The sequence below is a fragment of the Carya illinoinensis genome, chromosome 7, assembly GCF_018687715.1.
Source record: "Carya illinoinensis cultivar Pawnee chromosome 7, C.illinoinensisPawnee_v1, whole genome shotgun sequence".
Classification (NCBI taxonomy): Eukaryota; Viridiplantae; Streptophyta; class Magnoliopsida; order Fagales; family Juglandaceae; genus Carya; species Carya illinoinensis.
Window position 1 is genome coordinate 6,847,509 of NC_056758.1, and position 20,370 is coordinate 6,867,878.

General features: G+C 37.5%; 1 protein-coding gene and 1 long non-coding RNA gene across 2 annotated transcripts; one reads left to right on the forward strand and one right to left on the reverse strand.

Annotated features, from left to right (window-relative positions):
• Positions 1 to 974: 974 nt before the first annotated feature.
• Positions 975 to 2,567, reverse strand: LOC122315554 (probable methyltransferase TCM_000336). The gene is made up of 4 exons (XM_043131529.1): positions 2,365 to 2,567; positions 1,864 to 2,268; positions 1,520 to 1,792; positions 975 to 1,404 (listed from the first exon to the last, which is right to left on the reverse strand). The coding sequence occupies exons 1-4, from the start codon at positions 2,446 to 2,448 to the stop codon at positions 1,069 to 1,071; spliced, it is 1,098 nt and encodes a 365-aa protein (XP_042987463.1). The 5' UTR covers positions 2,449 to 2,567; the 3' UTR covers positions 975 to 1,068.
• A 10,190-nt stretch (positions 2,568 to 12,757) lies between these two features.
• LOC122315259 lies at positions 12,758 to 13,883 on the forward strand. The gene is made up of 2 exons (XR_006243978.1): positions 12,758 to 13,064; positions 13,538 to 13,883. It is a non-coding gene; the product is annotated as an uncharacterized LOC122315259 (long non-coding RNA).
• Positions 13,884 to 20,370: the final 6,487 nt, after the last annotated feature.

A 20,370-nucleotide genomic window follows, 5' to 3' on the forward strand; every position in this document is an offset into this window, starting at 1 on the left:
GATTTTATAATTTATTTTAATATAATATATCAAATTACGTTTATTTATAATTTATTTCTGTAAAATCTCGGTTAAAATATTTTTCACTATAAAAAGAGTTTGTGTTAGAAAACTTATTAAAGAATTGTACCCTTCTTATTTGTGGCCAGAAACTGCTCATCTATTTTTTCCTACCCACCAGCTGCTTTGGTTATTTGAGCCAGAGAAATACCAGGACATGATGGTCGTTCGAATCTCTAAATTTAGACTAATCTTGATTTTTATGATTAATGCCCACTGCTTAAGAGTCGTTAATAAAGTTTTAGATTTACTACGAAATACAACTTGAGTTTTGGTGGGAGACCTCTGGCCAGCTTCTTCCATATATAATATATATATATATATATATTTATAAATGTTGCAATTGTAATGATAGCTGGTAATTAATTTTAAATTAAATTTAATATTCAAACATTCCGTTTATTTTAAAAAAAAAAAAAAGATAAATCGAGATAAATTAAATAAAATATTATTAAAATATATTATTTTTATATTAAAATTAAAAAAATTAAATTATTTATTTTATTTTATATATAAATTTAAAAAAATTATGACGCCTAAGATGAGATGAAATAAAAATTTTACGAAAACAAATGAGCTAAAAATTTCTTTACATATGAAATCTATAATATTTTTTAACTTCTTCTAAATATATTTAAATTTATCTTATTACTTTAAATACATCTAAATTTATCTTAAATATACTCTATAAAATTTATTCTCCTATCTAACTCACTGTTATTTATAAAAAAGCTAAACTCGTATAACTCAACATATAAACAGGGCTAAAAAGATAAAAAAAGAGATTCGGTTTCGCGTTGGTTGAAGTTGAATTTAGTCAAAGTAACGCCAACGTATACAGGTTTTATTACAATAACTGAATTGGCTCAATAATAAAAGATCCATTGACGGAAAATGAGCACACCACCAAAGCATATGATAAATTAACTACCATTGAATATTGGAGGCAATTGGCTACATTAGTGCTGTAATATCAACATAAACTCATTACATTACCTTACATTTATATCATACTTTTCTTAGAACAGCAGCAAAAGTGATGGGTCTGATTTCTTCCACAGCCATTTCTTCATCCACCATTCTTCCGTAAATCTCAAACAGATTGTCCAAAATCCCTTCTCCGAAGTGGTGGCAAATCATTGATTCTTGGATGGCTCTTACTGTCATGGCGATTGCTGTCCCATAGCTCCGACCATCCCTGTCATGATCCCTCTCTATTTCAAACATTTCAATTCGGTCTACATTAAAAGAACCTTCCTTTCTCACTTCATCCTCTATTTCATTCTTTGATGGTGCATAGAAATGCACCTCATAAGAATCGAGCTTCTCTTTTTCAACTTCACCCTTCAAAAATTAGCCCAAAAAAGGAAACATTATTGTCACAATTTCCATTTATACATAAAAATGGGAGCAATATACTCCCAGTGATACCATTAATTTAGAATTTAATGGAGCATACCTTTGAGACCAATTCAGCGAAGGACCTTGAGAGAAGTTCCCACAAGAAAGAGTTGCCTCTGTCCACATGATCCTGACTTTCCCTAGACAGCAGGATTAGCACCATTCGTCCTCCAGCAACTAGCTCCTGAGACCGTGAGCAAAGGAAATCATTGAAGTCATCCTGAAATTGCTTATAATATGCCTCGGAAACCTGTGGAGGGCTGGATTCAGATATGTAAATGTTTCCTTTGTTTATGGACCTGTTTTGTTCATCGTAAAGGGCTGGGGGAACCTGCATGAAATGGTAGTTAGTTTTCTAGTTCATGATGAGCATTCCCTCAATAGTGAAGTACAAAATCCCACCCTTGAGAGCCAGTGCAAACTGTAGGATGAATAGACAAAGTGCAAGCAATTGTTGGGGAAAAGTCTTCCATAAAAAGAGCCAGCGTAGCCACCTATGAAAATAGAAGGACCCCCACCATTTTTTTCTCTGTCAAAACCCTTATAGAATTCCGGCAAGGCCTTAAATATTGAGTTGAAGTCATTTGTTGGAAGATCATTAAGGTAAACTCGAAACTCTGGCGTTGGGTGCAACATGTTGCTGCTTGTCCCTTGAACAGCTTCCACGATGTCTTTGATAATGGTCAAGGAATTGTGTCCAGAAGAGCAACCCAAATCAGCTATCCCCAAGCTCTTTGGAGTGGTGGAAAGAAAAATTTCTTGTACTGTTCCTGTGGTTAGGTGCTTCACCATATCAGATCCTCTCTTCTGTCAACAAAGAAAGGAAACAAAGATAAGGAAATAATGGTACAAATCAAAAGAATAACTATGACAGAAAAAACGAAAAGAAAAAGAAAGGTAGACCTGGAGGAAGGAATTTTCTGCATAGCTAGTGACACCAATTCCTCCATTCATGCGGAAGACTTTCTCCACATCCATGTGTACCATCAAGGGTTTGGCTCGCTTTGTCTTCAACTTGGTGCGAATTGGCGTCCTTTTAAAACAAACAACAATGACGTTTTTCTTTTTCCTTTAGGCTTGATCTACACTTCATACATTTAATTTGAGTGTCATAACAATTACAGTACTGTCGTGGCCGGGTATGAGCCATATAAATACGAATGTTATAGGGTAAGTGTGACGTAATCATTTAAAAAATAAATAAAATTTATTATTAAAAAATTAATTAATTTTTATATCAATTTTATATTTATTTATTTTTTTGAAAAGAAAATTACACATTTATCCACTCTACAATTTGATCTTGGATATCCACTGCCGGTTGACATTGAGGGCAAGCTCACAACCTAGCTAGTTTGAGTTTTGGCTTGTCTAAGCTTGGTCATCGATGCAAACTAGCTAGCATGGAAGCTGAACTTCTTGTACGTGTACGTTCTTATTTGAATTCCAGGCACAAATAATTAATATATTTTCTTTTCTTTTGCTCATAGTTATTTACTTGCTCAATCTGAGGTATTCCAAATTACCATCTGAGTTAAGATTAATCCCTCATGAATTGGCAGATAATCTTCCACTCAAAGCGTTTCACCCCTACAAATTGTGTCACACGCCGAAGTTCTCAAGTCATGAAGTTTGTTGTCGGCCATTTTTGGGGTCTGTCTCGAGCTCATTGGTGGAGAAAGCTGGCGTTTATAATGTGGCCTCTTGGGTGCTCTCTGACGAGTTGATATAGATTGATCACTCTCACGAGTTTCATTATATAATAGAACTAATTACGTTGGTGCGCAAAGAGACGTATAAAAATGAACAAAACTCCAGTACAAACTGTGGTAAATTGGGGCGCCACAGGTAGGTACCTTGTATCTTTTATTTTTATAATAATATTAAATATTATATTTCTATCTTAACTTTTTATTTTATTATATAAGAGATGACGTATTTATCATAAATAATCACTTACTTTCATATCAATATTCCAGCTTACGTTAAAGTAACGAATATCTTCTCATTTAAGACCTTTTAACGACTTGTACTGCCTAAAGAGATCTATCGAAGATAATCCAAGCTATCTTATACTTTTGAAATGGATCGATTATTATCCAAGCTAGCTCATTTAAGACCTTTTAACTCTCGTCATTCATTATACGAATGGACATTTCTTTGAAAAAAACAAAAACCTACAATACATTTTCGCACCCCTAACAGCACTACTTTTGTCTCGATTTCCCTGCTAGCTAGTGATCTAGTAAAGCTACTTTGAGTTGATCAAATCAGTCTACCCTGCGTTGGAAAAATGAGATTCTTGTAATCTGTCAGCTTTTGTCTCCATTTCTCCCCAGCATTCGAAAGCAACTTTGAGTATATCTTATCAGGGAAAATGGCTTAGGTGGAAAAAAAAAAAAAAAAAAAAAGAGAAAAAAAGAAGAAGAAGAGATTCTTCGGTTCTTGTCTATTTTCTTGCATTAGCATAAGAGTGGTGCAGTGCCCATCCACGTAGCTACATGTCAACTTAGGGAATATGAGTCTGAAGGACCGCTTAGTGGATTTGTGGGCACCACAATTTGAACATTTCCACTTTCTATGTGCATGAACTTATCTCATATTCCTACATACAAAATAATTTTTACAGTTTTAAGTAATTATTCCACCTCTCAAATTTGGCCTTTTCTCGATTGAAGATATTCACCGCACATACAAGTCAAGCAAGCAAACACTGTAGATGCAGGGCTCCAAATCACAAGTGCATCGACACGTGTTAAAGTTGTTTGTTAAAGTGGGACTAGCGGCTGGGCCCCAAGGTTAAGTACAAATGCATCATTTAACTTTCTCTGACACAACTGACCTATGAATGTCCCTATATATAAGCTATTTAGCCTACCTATGAATTTCGATCAAGTGGTATTGTTTTACGAATTTCCATGTTATTTTTTTACATGATAAGAGAGTGAGTTTCTGGACTAGAATGTAGGAACTCAAGTGATGATCTGGATCAAATTACTCCTCCACATATTCATGTTGGATTGCAATATCCTGATATATATTGACCACTTTGCACTTGTTACAGTTCTCGAATTAGATTAAAATGTCTATGCTATATATTTGAACGGATTAAATTATCCCTACAACGGATCAAATAAGACATAAACACCCTTAGTAATATTATCCGTATTAGAACCATCAAGACCAAACACGAAGTGGTGTCGTCGGTACAAGAACAAGTGATCCAAGACAGTGTCGTGTGTCAGCCCAATCAAACCAGACCAACGGCAGTGCTATGTGTCTTTGGTGTGTAGACCCTTGTAGCACCTGGGTCTCTGGTGTGGAGTCCCATGACAATACAACGCCACGTGTTGATATCAACTTACGGATAGACCCAGGGCACCTCTATACATCTAGATGGACCATGGTGCGAATCACGATTAGAGCTCTAATCGAGTTCAGCCCTACAAATAAGTTCGAGCTTGAATTTTTAGAGTAAGAATTAATAATTAATAAATTAAATAAATAAATAAAAAAGAACTAATATTAAATTTATACAACTAACAAGTAAAATTTTTATTTAATTATAAAATTTTAAAAAATTTATAAATAATTAATATCTAACTAATTGATATTTATTCAAAATAACAATATATTATATATACTTACATATATTATTAATACATACACTTAATATGATAGAATATATCTATTTCATATATGGTTTTCACATATTAATATATAAAATTATTAAATTTTATTAATTAATTATTATACAAATTATAAAATATACCTATAAAGTATATTTACTATATAGACATAAGCAATTAGAATACATATTATATATTTAATTATAAAAGTGGTATGCTTATATTATTAGCTAATACATATATATATATATGCATAGGTGTATGTATATATTTATTAATATATGAATGAGTTTTAATCGAGTTGAGCTAACGAGTTGACTCGAGCATAAACGAGCGAGCCTAAACGAGTTTTAGTCAAATTGAGTTGAGTTTTGTCGAGTATGTGTCATTTACAAATCGAGCGAGTATTTTCTTTAATGAACGAACTTTTTTTTTTTTCACGAGTTGAGTTGGATTCGAGTTTAACTGAGCGAGTACTAAGTGAGCTATCGAACAGATTGGTTCATTTACATCCCTAGCCACAATAGAGATGGACAACAGTGCCGACATTACTAGATTTGGACTGGATCGAATACTGGTACACTCATGTAATTTGAGCAATTGATTGGGCACGATTTTCAGGGGCCAAGCTCTCATATAATTTGAGCAATTTGGTTGGGCACGACTCTCTAGCAACTAATGCAAGCAACGTGTTATTGCTCGCCTTGGTAGCTCAAACAAGCACTACTGTCTTCATGGTGTTGCTATACCTGGAGTTCAAGCACTCCATGCTCACATGAAGTGCGAGCTATCTTCCTGGGGTGGGTATGTTGTTGCTTGCCCCGGGCTTGTGCTTGCCTTTATGCAAGTAGTGTTGCTTGCCCCTTTGTAGGGGCACTCTATCCTTGCTCGTGGTGTGAGTTGTTATTGCTCGCTCGGATTTCGAGCATTGCTTCCCGTGGGTGTGATTGGATTATGTTACATCCATGTAATCTGAGTTATTTGATTGGGTACGATTCTTGGGAGCTGAGCTTCCATGTAAAAATGCTCTAGAGTCGAGCTCTTATATAATTCGAGCAATTTGATTGGACATGATTCCTAAACAAATAATGCGAGCAAAGTGCTTGCCCCAAGGGTACGAGATGCTATTGCTCGCTCTTGTCAATTGGGTGAGCATTGTTATCTTCATAGTGTTGCTATAATTGGAGTCTGAGCACCCCATGCTTGCATGGGGTGTGAATTATCTCCCCTGAGTGGGTATGTTGTTGCTCACCTCGGGTTCGTGCTCACTTATGTGTCATTTTGGGTGACTAGTATGCTCACCTTTTTGGTGTGAGCTGTTATTACTCGCCTGGGGTCTAAGCATTACTTCTCTGAGGTGCGAGCACCTACCTCCCCAGGGTTGTGACCAAAGTCTTTGGTTGAGAACTCTATTGCTCGCCCCGAGCTAAGGACTCTCATTGCTCACCCCTAGAATGAAGAGTGCGCTTGCTTCCCTGGGGTACGAGCTTGCTCGCTTAGGGTCATGTGGTTGAAACTCGCCCCGGCGTTAGAGCACATTGCTGGGTGTGAGACTTTGTTGCTTGCCTTTCTAATCTTCCTTCGCTCCATTTCGCGCCCCTCTAGGGTACAAGCACTATTATTCGCTTCTATGGCCTCGAATGTGGGGATTATGATGAGTTTGACTGAGCAATCTTTGCTCGCCATCTCGAGCAACAAAGGAGGGCCATGGGTGCTTTTGATTAACATTGCCTTTGTTTGACCCAAGCACTCAACCCCTAGTCGATCAAGCGAGCACTATTTTCTTCTTGGCAAGCATTGTTTTCTTTTTTCATCCGAGCTTCATTTTCCCGTCCTACCTTTATTTTATATTCTCCCATCATTTTTCCATGCAAGCATTATTTGCTAGCCCTCGGGTTTGAGCATTGTCCCGTACTATATCTTTATTAAGATTGTGCAGAGATTTGATAAGTTTTATTTTCTGGTAGAAGGGAGCAAAGAGAAATAAAATCAAAAGACTAGAAGACATTGTTAAGGACGTATCTCACACACCAGTAACTGCATCTGCGTCGATTAGAATGATCAACTTATTCCTGAAATAAAAAAGGTGAGCTTGGCCTCCTTGGTTGGGGGATGCCTAAGTTAACTGCCACCAAAGGTACTCTTGTTGATTACTTGAAAGGAGAGACCATAGGAGATTATGAGCATGCCTTTAGGTTTCTCTATTTTTCTTATTTGTACCCATCTTATCTTAGGAATTTCATATGCTGCTTCCAACATTTTGGTAGTTTTACTTCCCAGAGAGATCATACCATTGCATATACTACGGTAACCCCTTCGAGCCTCAAGACCATTCCTACCTATCCCAGACTTGCCCTCTTGAGAGGGTGGTGCATTTAATGCTGTGTGCCCTTTAAGGATGTTGGTGAGTCCTTCCTAATAAGGGCAGGTTCATTCTGCATGCCAGCCAACGTGTTCTTGTGAGGAGGTGGTCTATCGCTTTCCCCTGGTAGCCATTCCCTTATCTTTAAGTGACAGACCCTTAGGCTGCTCGCTCGTCTGACCTTTCCACCATTCATGCAGAGTTCAGTTTGGTGTGCTTGTTCAATGTGCCCGCTTAGGCACTTATCTTTTGTAGGCCATGGCGAACGTGGTTTTCCCTGTTGGGGTCTTCGTAGTTGTCCTGTATGCCCACAAGACTCCTAGGAGTTCCTCGGCCCATGCTCCTATTTTACTCTCTAGCCTTTTCTTTAGATTACTAAGCAAGATCTTGTTAGTGGCCTCGACTTGCCTATTAGCTTGGGGACTACTTGAAGAGGAGTACTGACCTTGATTTCGAGTTCTAAGCACCAATCGTGATAATGGTCGTAATTGAACTCCCGTCCGTTGTTGGAGATTATGTTCCTAAATATTCCAAATTGGTATACAATAGCTTTCTTGAGAGATCTGTTGATGTTGTTTGCCATGATTGTTGACAAAGCTTTTGCCTCCAACCACTTTGTGAAATATTCTACAACAATGATAGTGAACATTACTCCTCCTTTGCCTGCGGGCATGGGTCCCACGATGCCAATCCCCCACTGTGCAAAAGGCTAGGGTAAGGTGATCGATGCCAGCTCTTCTTGTGGGCAATAGGGTACAAGTGCGTGCAGTTGACACTTTATACTCATTTCCTAACGAATTCTTTTGTATTCTTATGGGTGTATGGCCTATAGTAGCTTGCCCTCAAGACATTTCCCGCCATATCCCTTGATAGTAGCTGAATTGTGCATGATTTTACTAGCTTAAATAATACATTATAATAATTTTGTAGTACTAAATTTTATATTTTTATTAGTTTTGAAATATTTATTTTTCCTACAAGGATAATAAAAATTAAGTTTTGAAGGTGAATGTAAAAGGAAGAGATAGAAGAAACAAAATGGCACTGCTCATTAGATAGACGGAAATAAGAATAAAATGTGAAGATCTATAGCATGGGCCATAATGTCAAACATTGGATAGAGTTGAAAAGAGAAAGGGAAGTGTGGTGGCTTGGAAAGTGGGAACCTAAAGAAATAAGAAGTAAAAGGTGATAGAGAGACGTGAAAAAAAGGAAGGGAAATTTCTTGAATCCAAACCCTAGCCGTGCAATTGCAATTGCAAAACCTATGTTATGTTAATCTCTCTCTCTCTCTCTCTCTCTCTCTCTCTCTCTCTCTCGATTTAGTTGGATTCATTTTTTTTGAACTTGTGTTTGATTTTTGCTTGGGTCTGTTTGGATTTGTGTTTAATTTTTGATTGGGTTTGTTTGGGTTTGTGTTTGATGTTATGGGTTTAGTATTTTTGTGGTTTATATTATGCTTTTTTCTACTTTTGGTCTCGTACCCATCATTTGGTAAAGTAAAATACCTGCTGGTGTAATGAACCTGTTTGTAATGGGTGATGTGATGTAGTGTTGTAATGGGTTCGAGTTTAAAGTAAAAAGGAAAAAATCTCACGAAGATAATATTCTCTAGTTATGGATATATTAGTGGGAGAAGAATGCTTTATAGTGTTGTAATGGGTTTGAGTTTATAGTTGTTGTTCGTTGGAATATTAGTTCCTCTTCAGAGGTTGCCTTGTGAAAATAAATGTGCTGCACCCTTGTTGTAAAAGTGTAAATTCTAGGTGTAGCTAGATGGAAATTATGGAAAGTCTGTAATTTGTAGATGTAGAATAATAAGCCGTCCCCAAGCCTAATTTCATTGGGATTATTAAATACATTTGTGCATATCCTTTGCTATGTTTTCTTGTTCTTGTTTTGTTCTTAATGTGGATGTGGAAGTCTAGCCGTCCTGCCTAATTTGTATGCACATCCATTGCTATTAATTTCCAGTCCAGGGGTGAATCTCAGGGGACCAATTTCCCAGAGTATGATGTCTCATTTGTGGCTAGCTCCCTTGCTCTCTGTATTCATATATATTTGCTGAACCAAAGTTTGCATAATATTTATTAAAGCTCTAAATTGACAAATATTTATTATATATATATATATATATATTTTCTTATGCTTAAAATAGATGAAAGGTAGTTTTAGTGATAATGTTGGTGGTTCTAGTTCAGCTCATATTTCATTAGCCATGAAAGAAGACACTAGTCCTTTAGTGTCTTCCCCCATGAATACCCCAAACTCCAAGCCAGCAACATCTCTCCCCCCAAAGCTAAAAAGAGCCAAGAAGGCTACCAAGCAATCTCATGTATGAGATCATTTTACAAAGATTGAACTTGTTGATCCTATTGCACCTAAAGCTTAATGCAATTATTGTTTTAAGATTTATGGATGTCATTATAAAAATGGTACTTCATTAATGTCACACCACCTAGGATATTCTTGTTTGGAATCTCCCATTAGATAGGATAAAATCTTGAGAAAGATAAATCACCATCACACACTGAAATTAGAATGGATGGTAGAGGATCTAGTCCTCAAATATAAGGATAATATGACTGTGAAAAATTAAAGGTGATGATTTTTAATTTGTTTATCTAGTATGAATTGCCATTCAAGGTTATAGAGTATCCGGCATTTGTTAAACTCTTGGATTAGTTAGAGCCTAGACACAACTTGCCATCCCGAACCACTTTCCAAAAAGAGTATATTGATTTATACAAGGAGGAGAAGCAAAAGTTGAAAGCTTTGTTGTGTAATCAAAGAGTTTGTTTGACCACCGATATATGGACATTAGTGCAAAATAAGAATTATATTTGTGTCACGTGGCTTTATGCTGATCAAATTTGGGTATTACACAAGAAAATCATAATATTTTTCAAGATTCCTAATCATAGAGGTGAGATCATTGTTTGGATGTTATAGTCTTGCTTGATGGATTGAGAGATTAACCGTCTTTGTATGATCATTGTAGACAATGCCACCTCTAATAATGTTGCTATTGATCATTTGAGAAGGAACATAAGAGATAAGGAATTTACAATTTTGGAAAGCGAGTTTATACATGTGCGATGTGCTGCACATATTTTAAACCTTATTGTATGTGATGTTTAAAAATTATATATGATACTATTAAATAATATTAGAGAAACAATAAGATTTGTGAGATTCTTACCGGCAAGCTTTGATATGTTTAAAACATGTGTAAATGAGCTAAATATTGTGTGTGAAAAAATGGTGTGTCTAGATGTTTCCACTAGATGAAACTCCACATATCTAATGCTTAGTATTGCTGAAAAATACGAAAAAACTTTTGTGCTAATAAGAGTGAGAGAGTCACAGCTTGCGGCGCCTCCATTTGAAGATTGACAAAGGCTTTGTATTTTTATTAAGTTTCTAAAAGTTTTTTATGATGTCACTTTGAAAATCTCTGGCTCATCTTACGTGACATCTAATATGATATTTCAACAAATTTCTACAATTGAGTACAATTTGAACAAAATGGGTCAGAATGAGGATGATATGTTGAGGAGGATGGCGTCTAATATAAAACTTAAGTTTGATAAATATTGGGAGAACACGAATAAAATGAACATGATTGTTTATGTAGTTTTTATCCTTGACCCTCGATATAAAATTACAACCTTGTCATATTGGTTAAAAAGGTACAAATGGGATGAATATGAAGACAGAATTGAGGCCAATGTAAGATTGCTCATGAATTGTTTGATTGAGCAATACCACAAGTTTTATGGGCTAGATAGTAGAAGATCAAATACGGCACAAGTTTCAAGTTCCTCAAGTATTATTGTTGACGACTTGGACTATGAAGATTTTGATACATCTCTAGATCAATATCTTGAGGGGTAAAATAATTCGATATTTAGCTCAAATTTAGAGAGGTATATGTTGGATGTGATTGAACTAAAAGTACCTAGACTTGAGATTTTGGATTGGTGGAAGAGGAGCTCATTTAGATATTCCATCCTTATGGAGATCGCATGTGACATGTTGGTCATCCCTATTTTCACTGTCACATCTGATTCTGCATTCAGCACCAGTGCATGTGTAATAGACCCATACCAAAGCTCATTAGCGCTGGAGACTGTCCAAGCACTAATCTGCAAGCAAAATTAGTTGAGTTGTGAACTACTTAGTTCTTGGAAGGTGGAGGAGTATGTAAAAGACGTTGATATTGAAGGTAAATGTTTTTATTTGTTAATTTTGATTTTTTATTGCTAGTTTATCCATTTAACTTAACCTTTACATTTTTTTCTTCTTAAGGTAACCATCTTCCTTCAACTTCAGCAACTTAACTTTTTGTTCTTGATGGTGTGAACTTTGGAGCTTCTGACTTTGCATACACTCCATATTCAATCATGGTATAAGACTTTACTTTGTATCAATTCCCAAATTTCTTCGTGCGGGATTTTAATTTATATAAGTTGAGTTGACTGATCATGTATACTTTTTGTGTTTAAAGCCAAACTTTCATTGGCGGGAAACGGTTAGATAAATGTGCTAGAACTTCAGAAATTAGTTTAAGGGAAAAATGTTGCAGACCAGTTCAAGTTGCAGAATCCTAAGGTTGGTATTATTTTACCGACTCAAATCATAGTCACCATATTTTACTGACAATATGGTGAACTATGATTTTCTTTAAGATGTTGAAATGCTGTTTTGAGTTCAATAATGTTGATATAAGCACATACCTTTATGATCATATTTGTTGGATCCTTAGTTGGATCTTAGAAGCATGAAGAGGGAGCTGGCAAGAAAGTTTTATTTTTATTTTTATTGGTTTTTTTTTTTTTTACAATCACAGTGATTAGTTTTTGTGCCAAAAGTAATAATGACTTTGTTCTTTTACTTGGAAAATTGAACAACTTCTTCTGTTGATTAGAACTTTATACACTTAAATTGCATACGCAGAATTCTTGGGAACCTATACTTTTACTCTTTTGTGAATGAATCTGTTTCTTAATTAATGTAACTTGTCTCCAGCCATTTTGTGATTCAGTCTTGATGACCTGATTTTTTCTTAAAGGAATTATAGTAGTTATAAATGTTGCTCTTGGTAAGGAAGCTTCACCCCAATATGCATAGAGATTAGAATGTCTTGAGCTGGCTGGCACACTAATTTGAAGTTCAGTCATCCATTAGGGAGATCCCTTTTCTGGCTTGATAAAGGTGGACAGGATGGGGTTATTCTAGTTTGGTCCCCTAGTAAAAAAAAAAAAAAAAAAAAAAAAACAAACAGAGAATATTCCTTTAGATACATCAACAAGTGAATTTTCATTCTCGTTTCTTATTTCCCCACATTTCATTTGTTGAGTCAGCATGGTATCATGAGGGATAAGGTTGCCCCATGGTAAGAGTTTTTTAGAGTAAAACTAGAAATCATGATTTGGCTCAAAAAGGTGCAACAGTGGAGTCGTTTGGTTCATTTGTTTCCAGTCTGTTCACAAGATGGGGTGACTTGGATATTTCTATTGATTTGCCCAACGGTTCTTATATTTCATCTACTGGGAAAAATCGCAGAAAGAAATTGCTGGGAGATGTACAGATAGCTTTGAGACAGAGAGGTAATTACTTTAAGTATCAATAATTCTGCCCCTTCCTCTCTCTCCCCACCTCCCCATTAGTGCATCTATAGAAAGTAAACTACCTGCATCTGTAGGATATATGTGGGGATTTGGGACTTAAAAGAATGATGTTTCTTCTTTATTCATCGTTTTGGTGTGTGCTCATGTTGAATCCATCATGTCATTTATTGTGCTTTTGGGACTTGTGATGGCAAGCTTGATTCATAAATTCTGTGAATCGTCTCAAAATCGCCACTATGTGATCTCTGGTAATTCAGAACCTAGGGTTTCATTTGTAATCATTATTCAAAATGGCCTTTTGATCATCTTTTTGTAGTTGGGTTCTTCAGTTCCATTCTTATTGCTCATCCAAACTCTCCAATTATTATATATATATATATATATATTTATTGGCACCGGGTGTCTGAAAAGAAAGTCCTTAACTAAATGAATAGCTGATTTTTTACCTACAGGCAAGATAAATAGAGGGGATGCTGATTCTTTATCTATTAAAATAGATGAACCTAAACCTGATGTGATGGTAAATGAATTGTTCTCAACCGATCCTACTGGTGGAGGCAGAGATCTTGGAAGTGAGCAAATATTATTGGGTTTGAATATTGTTTTGACCTCTGATGTTCACCCTGGGGATGGATGCGATGTTTAAAATTCAAGATGTGAAGAGTAGTAGCATTGTATTAGTTTAATTAGTTATGATGTATTAATATTTATTTTGTTCTTTATAAATTTATGTTTTGCATATTGTGATGTAAACAACAATATTATGTATTTTACATTTTTATTTATTTTTTTCTTTAATTTATTTGATTAAAAAAATTTAAAAAAGTGTTTAAATTATTTTTTTAAAAAAAAATTTAGGCAATTTAAACATGATATCAGATTTTTTTTTTTAAGAAAAAAGTGCTATAAAATTTTTAAAAGTTTTAAGAAGTCTTTAAAAGAATACACTAATAATCCAGTTATAGCACATTTTAATCCGGTTATATCAAATCCGGATTTAATCTGAGTTATAATCTGGATTGAACTTGGTTATTCGCTTGGATTCAATCTCAATTAATCCAGGAGGATAATTGCCCAGATTTTAGAATCCAGGTCGGATAATTATTTCTTACTTTAATTAATTGACTGTTTAGTTCTTAATTTCTTATTTTATTTTACAACTCATCTTTCTAAATTAAGTTAGAATTTATTTGCTTTATATTTGATTGGTTTCCTACATTTTTACAAATCCCTGTGAGTTCAACCTCATTATTGCTCAGACTAAATTTCAGTACAGTTCGTGTGTGAGTACAATTAAAATTTCACAACATCCCTTATGCCAAAGTGGTTTACACATACCTCTTCTTATATCTCTGCCATCACGTACTACGGTTCTTCTAACGAGATGCACCTTAAAAGAGGTAGCTCTGCTTGTATAATATCCCATCCACGAGAGTGAATTGAGCTACTCCATTCCTTATTTTTATCAACTCTGACTTCTCGTCAGGGAGCTCGTCGCTATTCAAATACTTCATAAAACCGAGAGCCCATTCGGGGGTTCCCAAACTTATTCCTGACCTTGTGTCCAACTGAGGGGTTCTAGCGGTTGGGTCGTCACTTCCCATGGTAAGGTTGACTCATTCATTCTTGAGGCCACTTGCGCAAATTTATTTGCCTCCCAGTTATCTTCTCGCATTATTTACTTCATGTCGAAATACTGGAAGTGATTGCGCCTTGCCTATACTCGTTGCAAGTACATCTTCAGTTTTTCTCTTTTTGCCAAATATTCTCACGTTACTTGGATGACTACAACTTGAGAATCTGCCCTCATGTTGATTTCTTTTGCCCTTCATGCTTCCACCACGATGAGTGCTGCTAGAAACACCTTATACTATGCCTCATTGTTGGTAACTGGCCTTGAATGCGAGTTTCGAATAAATAGATTTCATTTCCAACATCGGTTTTGACATGTTGTGGATGGAGACAAAAGTGGTGGGTGGCATGTGTTTGTTTAATGCACTGAAAGACACCGAATGCACCGAATGCACCAAATTCAAAAGGTGCGGCTGCACCTTCTCTCAACTGCACCTTCTCATCGACTACTCCCAATCAATATTATAAATAGAAGTGCTGTGATGAGGTGAGTGTGTGTGCGGACTGAGTGCAGCAGAGAAGTGCATCAGAGTGGGTGAGAGAGAGATTTCTGTAAAAATTATTTTTATAGTGAAATTACAGCAGCTGTGGACATAGGCAATTGTCGAACCACGTTAAATTTCGTCCCTCCTTTATTTAGAATCGTCTCTGTGTCAGAACAGCTCCCAACAACTGGTATCAGAGCACTGGTTCGAGCTGTCCGAAAATTCAAGTTATTCAAAATCAATTTTTGACAACTCCACAATATTCCTCGCGTCGAGACGAATCCGTTGCCGCAAACGGAATCGAAAACGGAGGTCGGACGAGCCTACATGCGCCCCTAGAAGATCGGCGCGTGCATCTGCTGCAACCCACGCTCCCCCACGCGCTCCGGAGGTTGAAGACGCATGCACCACACGCGCCCACGCGCCCTCACGTGCTCCAGAGGTAGAAGACGCGTGAAGGACACGCGCCCACGCGCCCTACAGAGGTTCGTCGCGTGTGTCACACGCGCCTCACTCTCCCCCACGCGCACACAGTATTGTAGCGCGTGTATTACATGCGCCCACGCGTTTGCCCACGCGCACTGTGCAGCGCGTGTATCTCACGCGCCAGATAGATCAGAACCGTCCATTTTTTAGATCTGTTTTTGGCTAGATCTAAGCCATTCGGAGTCTGATTTCGACGATCAAATAGTGCTTTCTAACAATTTGAATCATTCCGGACTCATCCGTATAGTCAAAATTTTGAGATTTGGCATCAGTACATTGGATCTGAACCATCCACGTGTTGCAGATCATTTTGGGCTAGATCACGCCAGTTGGAGTTCCATCGCGACGATCAAATAGTGCTGACAAACTATTTGGATCATTCCAGACTCGTTTCCAGCTAATTCGAGTGTTTCGGACGCAACGGTGATCTTTGTTTGTTTGAATTTGAACTTATTTGTAAAGTTATGGCTGGAGAAGAAGCTAAAGGTATTGGTATCGAGACATTTGACGGTACAGACTTTGCCTACTGGAGAATGCAGATAGAGGATTATCTCTATGGGAAGAAACTACATCTTCCACTCCTAGGAAGAAAGCCAGATGACATGAGCAATGAAGATTGGAGTTTCCTTGATAGACAAGTGTTGGGAGTCATTCGACTAACATTGTCAAGATCAGTTGCACACAATGTGGGAAAGGAGAAGACTACGGCGGATTTGATGAAAGCTCTATCGGACATGTACGAGCAGCCATCAGCCAATAACAAAGTGCATTTGATGTACAAGCTATTCTACTTGAGAATGGCAGAAGGAACTCCAGTTATTCAGCATCTGAATGAGTTCAACACCATCATCAATCAATTAGCTTCAGTAGGGATTGAATTTGATGATGAAGTACGTGCATTGATTGCTCTAGCTCAATTGCCAAAAAGCTTGGAGGCCATGAGAACAGCTGTTAGCAATTCTTATGGCAAAACAAAGATGAAGTATCAAGATATCCGGGACCATATTCTTAGTGAGGAAGTTCGCAGAAGAGATACAGGAGAAGCATCAACTTCCAGTTCTGCCTTAAACCTCGAGACAAGAGGTAGAGGAGCTAGTAGAAGTTCAAATTGGGGCAGATCGAAGTCCCGAAGAGGCAGAAGTAAATCTAGGTCCGGAAAACAAGTACAGTGCTGGAATTGTGGCAAGATTGGCCACTTCAAAAATAATTGCAAGGAAACAAAGAAGAAGAATGAGCATGACTCTGTTAGTGCCACAACAGAAGATCTCCAAGATGCCTTACTCCTTTCAGTCGACAACCAAATTGAATCTTGGGTGTTAGATTCAGGAGCCTCGTTCCACACTACAACACACCGAGAAATCATGTAGAATTATGTCACTGGTGATTTCGGGAATGTGTACTTAGTAGATGGTGAAGCGTTGGAAATCGAAGGCATGAGAGATGTACCAATCAATCTACCCAATGGAAGTGCATGGTTGCTACAGAAGGTGCGACATGTTCCTAAGCTCATGAGGAACTTGATTTCTGTAGGACAACTTGATGCTGATGGGCATTCGGTACTATTTACCGGTGGCACGTGGAAGATAATAAAAGAAGCTATGGTAGTAGCTCGAGGCACAAAAACAGGTACTCTATACATGACTTCAAGTATTAGAGATACTATTGCAATTGCTGATGCAAATGCCAACCTATGGCATCAAATGCTTGGTCATATGAGTGAGAAAGGAATGAAAGTACTAGGGGAAGTTACCAAAGTTAGAATCAACTGATTTTGACATGTGTGAAGGTTGCATTTTTGGGAAACAGAAAAAAGTTAGTTTCCTGAAAAATGGTAGAACTCCAAAATCTACAAAGTTGGAGTTGGTGCACACAGATTTGTGGGGGCCATCCCCAGTCGCTTCTCTTGGAGGATCGCGGTACTATGTTTCCTTTATTGATGACTCAAGCAGGAAAGTATGGGTTTATTTTTTGAAAAATAAATCTGACACATTTGATACTTTCAAGAAGTGGAAAGCCATGATTCAAAATGAAACAGGCTTGAAGTTAAAATGTCTGAGGTTAGACAATGGAGGAGAGTACATCGACGAAGGGTTCAAAGAATTCTGTGCTGCAAATGAGATTAGATTTCAGAAGACTATTCCCGGGACACCGCAGCAGAATGGTATAGCTGAACGCATGAACAGAACTCTCAACGAACGTGCCAGAAGCATGAGGCTGAATTCAGGATTGCTTGAATGTTTTTGGGCTGATGCAATTAACACTGCAGCCTATTTGATTAATCGGGGACCTTCAGTTCCCTTAAAGTTCGATCTACCAGAGGAAGTCTGGAGCGGAAAGAAGGTAAATCTTTCCCATTTGAAAGTTTTTGGCTGTTTATCATATGTTCACATAGATTCTACTGATCGTAACAAGTTAGAAGCCAAATCTAGAAAATGTTTTTTCATCAGTTATGGTGATGAAGAATTTGGCTATCGATTTTGGGATGATAAAAATCGCAAAATCATCAGAAGTAGAAATGTGATATTTAATGAGCAGATTCTGTACAAAGCTAAGTCACAAGCTGAATCTGAGGAACAACCAAAGAAACCTGAGGTTGTTGATTTTGATGTTACTCGAGTCAACACTGATCAGAACGAGGATCAAGAAAATGATGATACACAGATCGAACAACGTACACCACTCACTGTTATTCGAAGATCTTCAAGAACAATTAGGCCACCACAGCGGTTCTCACCATCTCTATACTACATCTTGCTAACAGATAGTGGTGAACCGAGAAGTTATGATGAAGCTCTACGAATTGAAGATTCGATCAAGTGGGAGAAAGCCATGCAAGATGAGATGGAGTCACTGATGTCAAATCAGACATGGGAGCTAACTAAGCTTCCAAAAGGCAAGAAGGCTTTGCACAATAAATGGGTGTACAGAATTAAGGAAGAGCACAATGGTAGCAAGCGCTACAAAGCCAGAATGGTCGTGAAGGGGTTTCAACAAAAGGAAGGTGTCGACTACACAGACACTTTCTCTCCAGTTGTAAAAAATTGACAACGATCAGGCTAGTGTTGGCAATTGTGGCTGCAGAGAATCTACATCTTGAGCAGTTAGATGTGAAGACTGCATTCCTTCATGGTGATTTGGAGGAAGACATCTATATGCACCAGCCACAAGGATTCTCAGTGAAGGGAAAAGAGAATCTAGTTTGCAAACTGAAGAAGAGCTTGTATGGCCTAAAACAAGCTCCACGACAATGGTACCGAAAGTTTGACAACTTCATGTGCAGTAATAGATTTACAAGACTGTAGGCTGACCATTGTTGCTATATGAAGAACTTTGACAACTCTTATATTATCCTACTGTTATATGTAGATGATATGCTCGTTGCAGGGTCAAGCATCAAGGAGATCAATAAACTGAAGAAGCAATTGTCAAAGCGATTTGAGATGAAGGATTTGGGTGCTGCAAAACAAATCCTTGGTATGAGAATTATTAGAGACAGGTCTAATGATACTCTCAAGCTCTCGCAGGAGGAGTATGTGAAGAAGGTGCTCAGAAGGTTTAACATGGACAAGGCGAAACCAGTGAGCACACCCTTAGCTAGTCACTTTCGACTAACTAAGGATCAGTCGCCAAAGATGGAGGAAGAGCAAGAATGCATGAACAGAATACCCTATGCATCTGCTATTGGTAGTCTTATGTACGCCATGGTCTGTACAAGACCAGATATTGCACAAGCAGTGGGAGCTGTGAGCAGGTACATGAGTAATCCAGGAAAGCAGCATTGGGAAGCAGTCAAGTGGATTTTAAGATATCTACAAGGCTCTTCAGATACATCGCTATGCTTTACAAAAGCAGGTTTAAAACTACAGGGATATGTAGATCCTGATTTAGCAGGTGACGTTGACAGCAGAAAAAGTACTATTGGATTTGTGTATACGCTGGGTGGTACAGCTGTATCGTGGGCTTCTAAGTTACAGAAGATTGTTGCTCTCTCAACTACAGAAGCGGAATACGTTGCTATAACTGAAGCAGGGAAGTAAATGGTTTGGTTGCAGTCATTCTTGGAAGAATTGGGAAAGAAGAATGAAAAAGGTATTCTGCACAGTGATAGTCAGAGTGCTATTTTTCTTGCAAAGAATCCAGCCTTTCATTTCAGAATAAAACACATACAGTTACGATACCATTTTATCCAATCTCTTCTCGATAGTGGACAGCTGATACTTGAGAAGATTCAAGGAACAGAGAACCCAGCAGACATGTTCACAAAAGTAGTTATTGCTGACAAACTAAAGCTGTGTATAGCTTCAATTGGACTTCGTACTTAAAGGCATGACTTGAAGTTGCTGTGATGGTTGCTATATTTAGACTCATTTGTCTCCAAGTGGGAGATTGTTGCGGATGGAGACAAAAGTGGTGGGTGGCATGTGTTTGTTTAATGCACCGAAAGACACCGAATGCACCGAATGCACCAAATTCAAAAGGTGCGGCTGCACCTTCTCTCAACTGCACCTTCTCATCGACTACTCCCAATCAATATTATAAATAGAAGTGTTGTGATGAGGTGAGTGTGTGTACGGACTGAGTGCAGCAGAGAAGTGCATCAGAGTGGGTGAGAGAGAGATTTTTGTAAAAATTATTTTTATAGTGAAATTACAGCAGCTGTGGACGTAGGCAATTGCCGGACC

Coding starts and splice junctions, on each gene's coding strand:
- LOC122315554 (XM_043131529.1), bottom strand. CDS start 2,448: ATGGTACACATGGATGTGGAGAAAGTCTTCCGCATGAATGGAGGAATT. Junction 1,793..1,863: donor GTTTGCACTGGCTCTCAAGG/GTGGGATTTTGT, acceptor CATTTCATGCAG/GTTCCCCCAGCCCTTTACGA. Junction 1,405..1,519: donor TCGCTGAATTGGTCTCAAAG/GTATGCTCCATT, acceptor TAATTTTTGAAG/GGTGAAGTTGAAAAAGAGAA.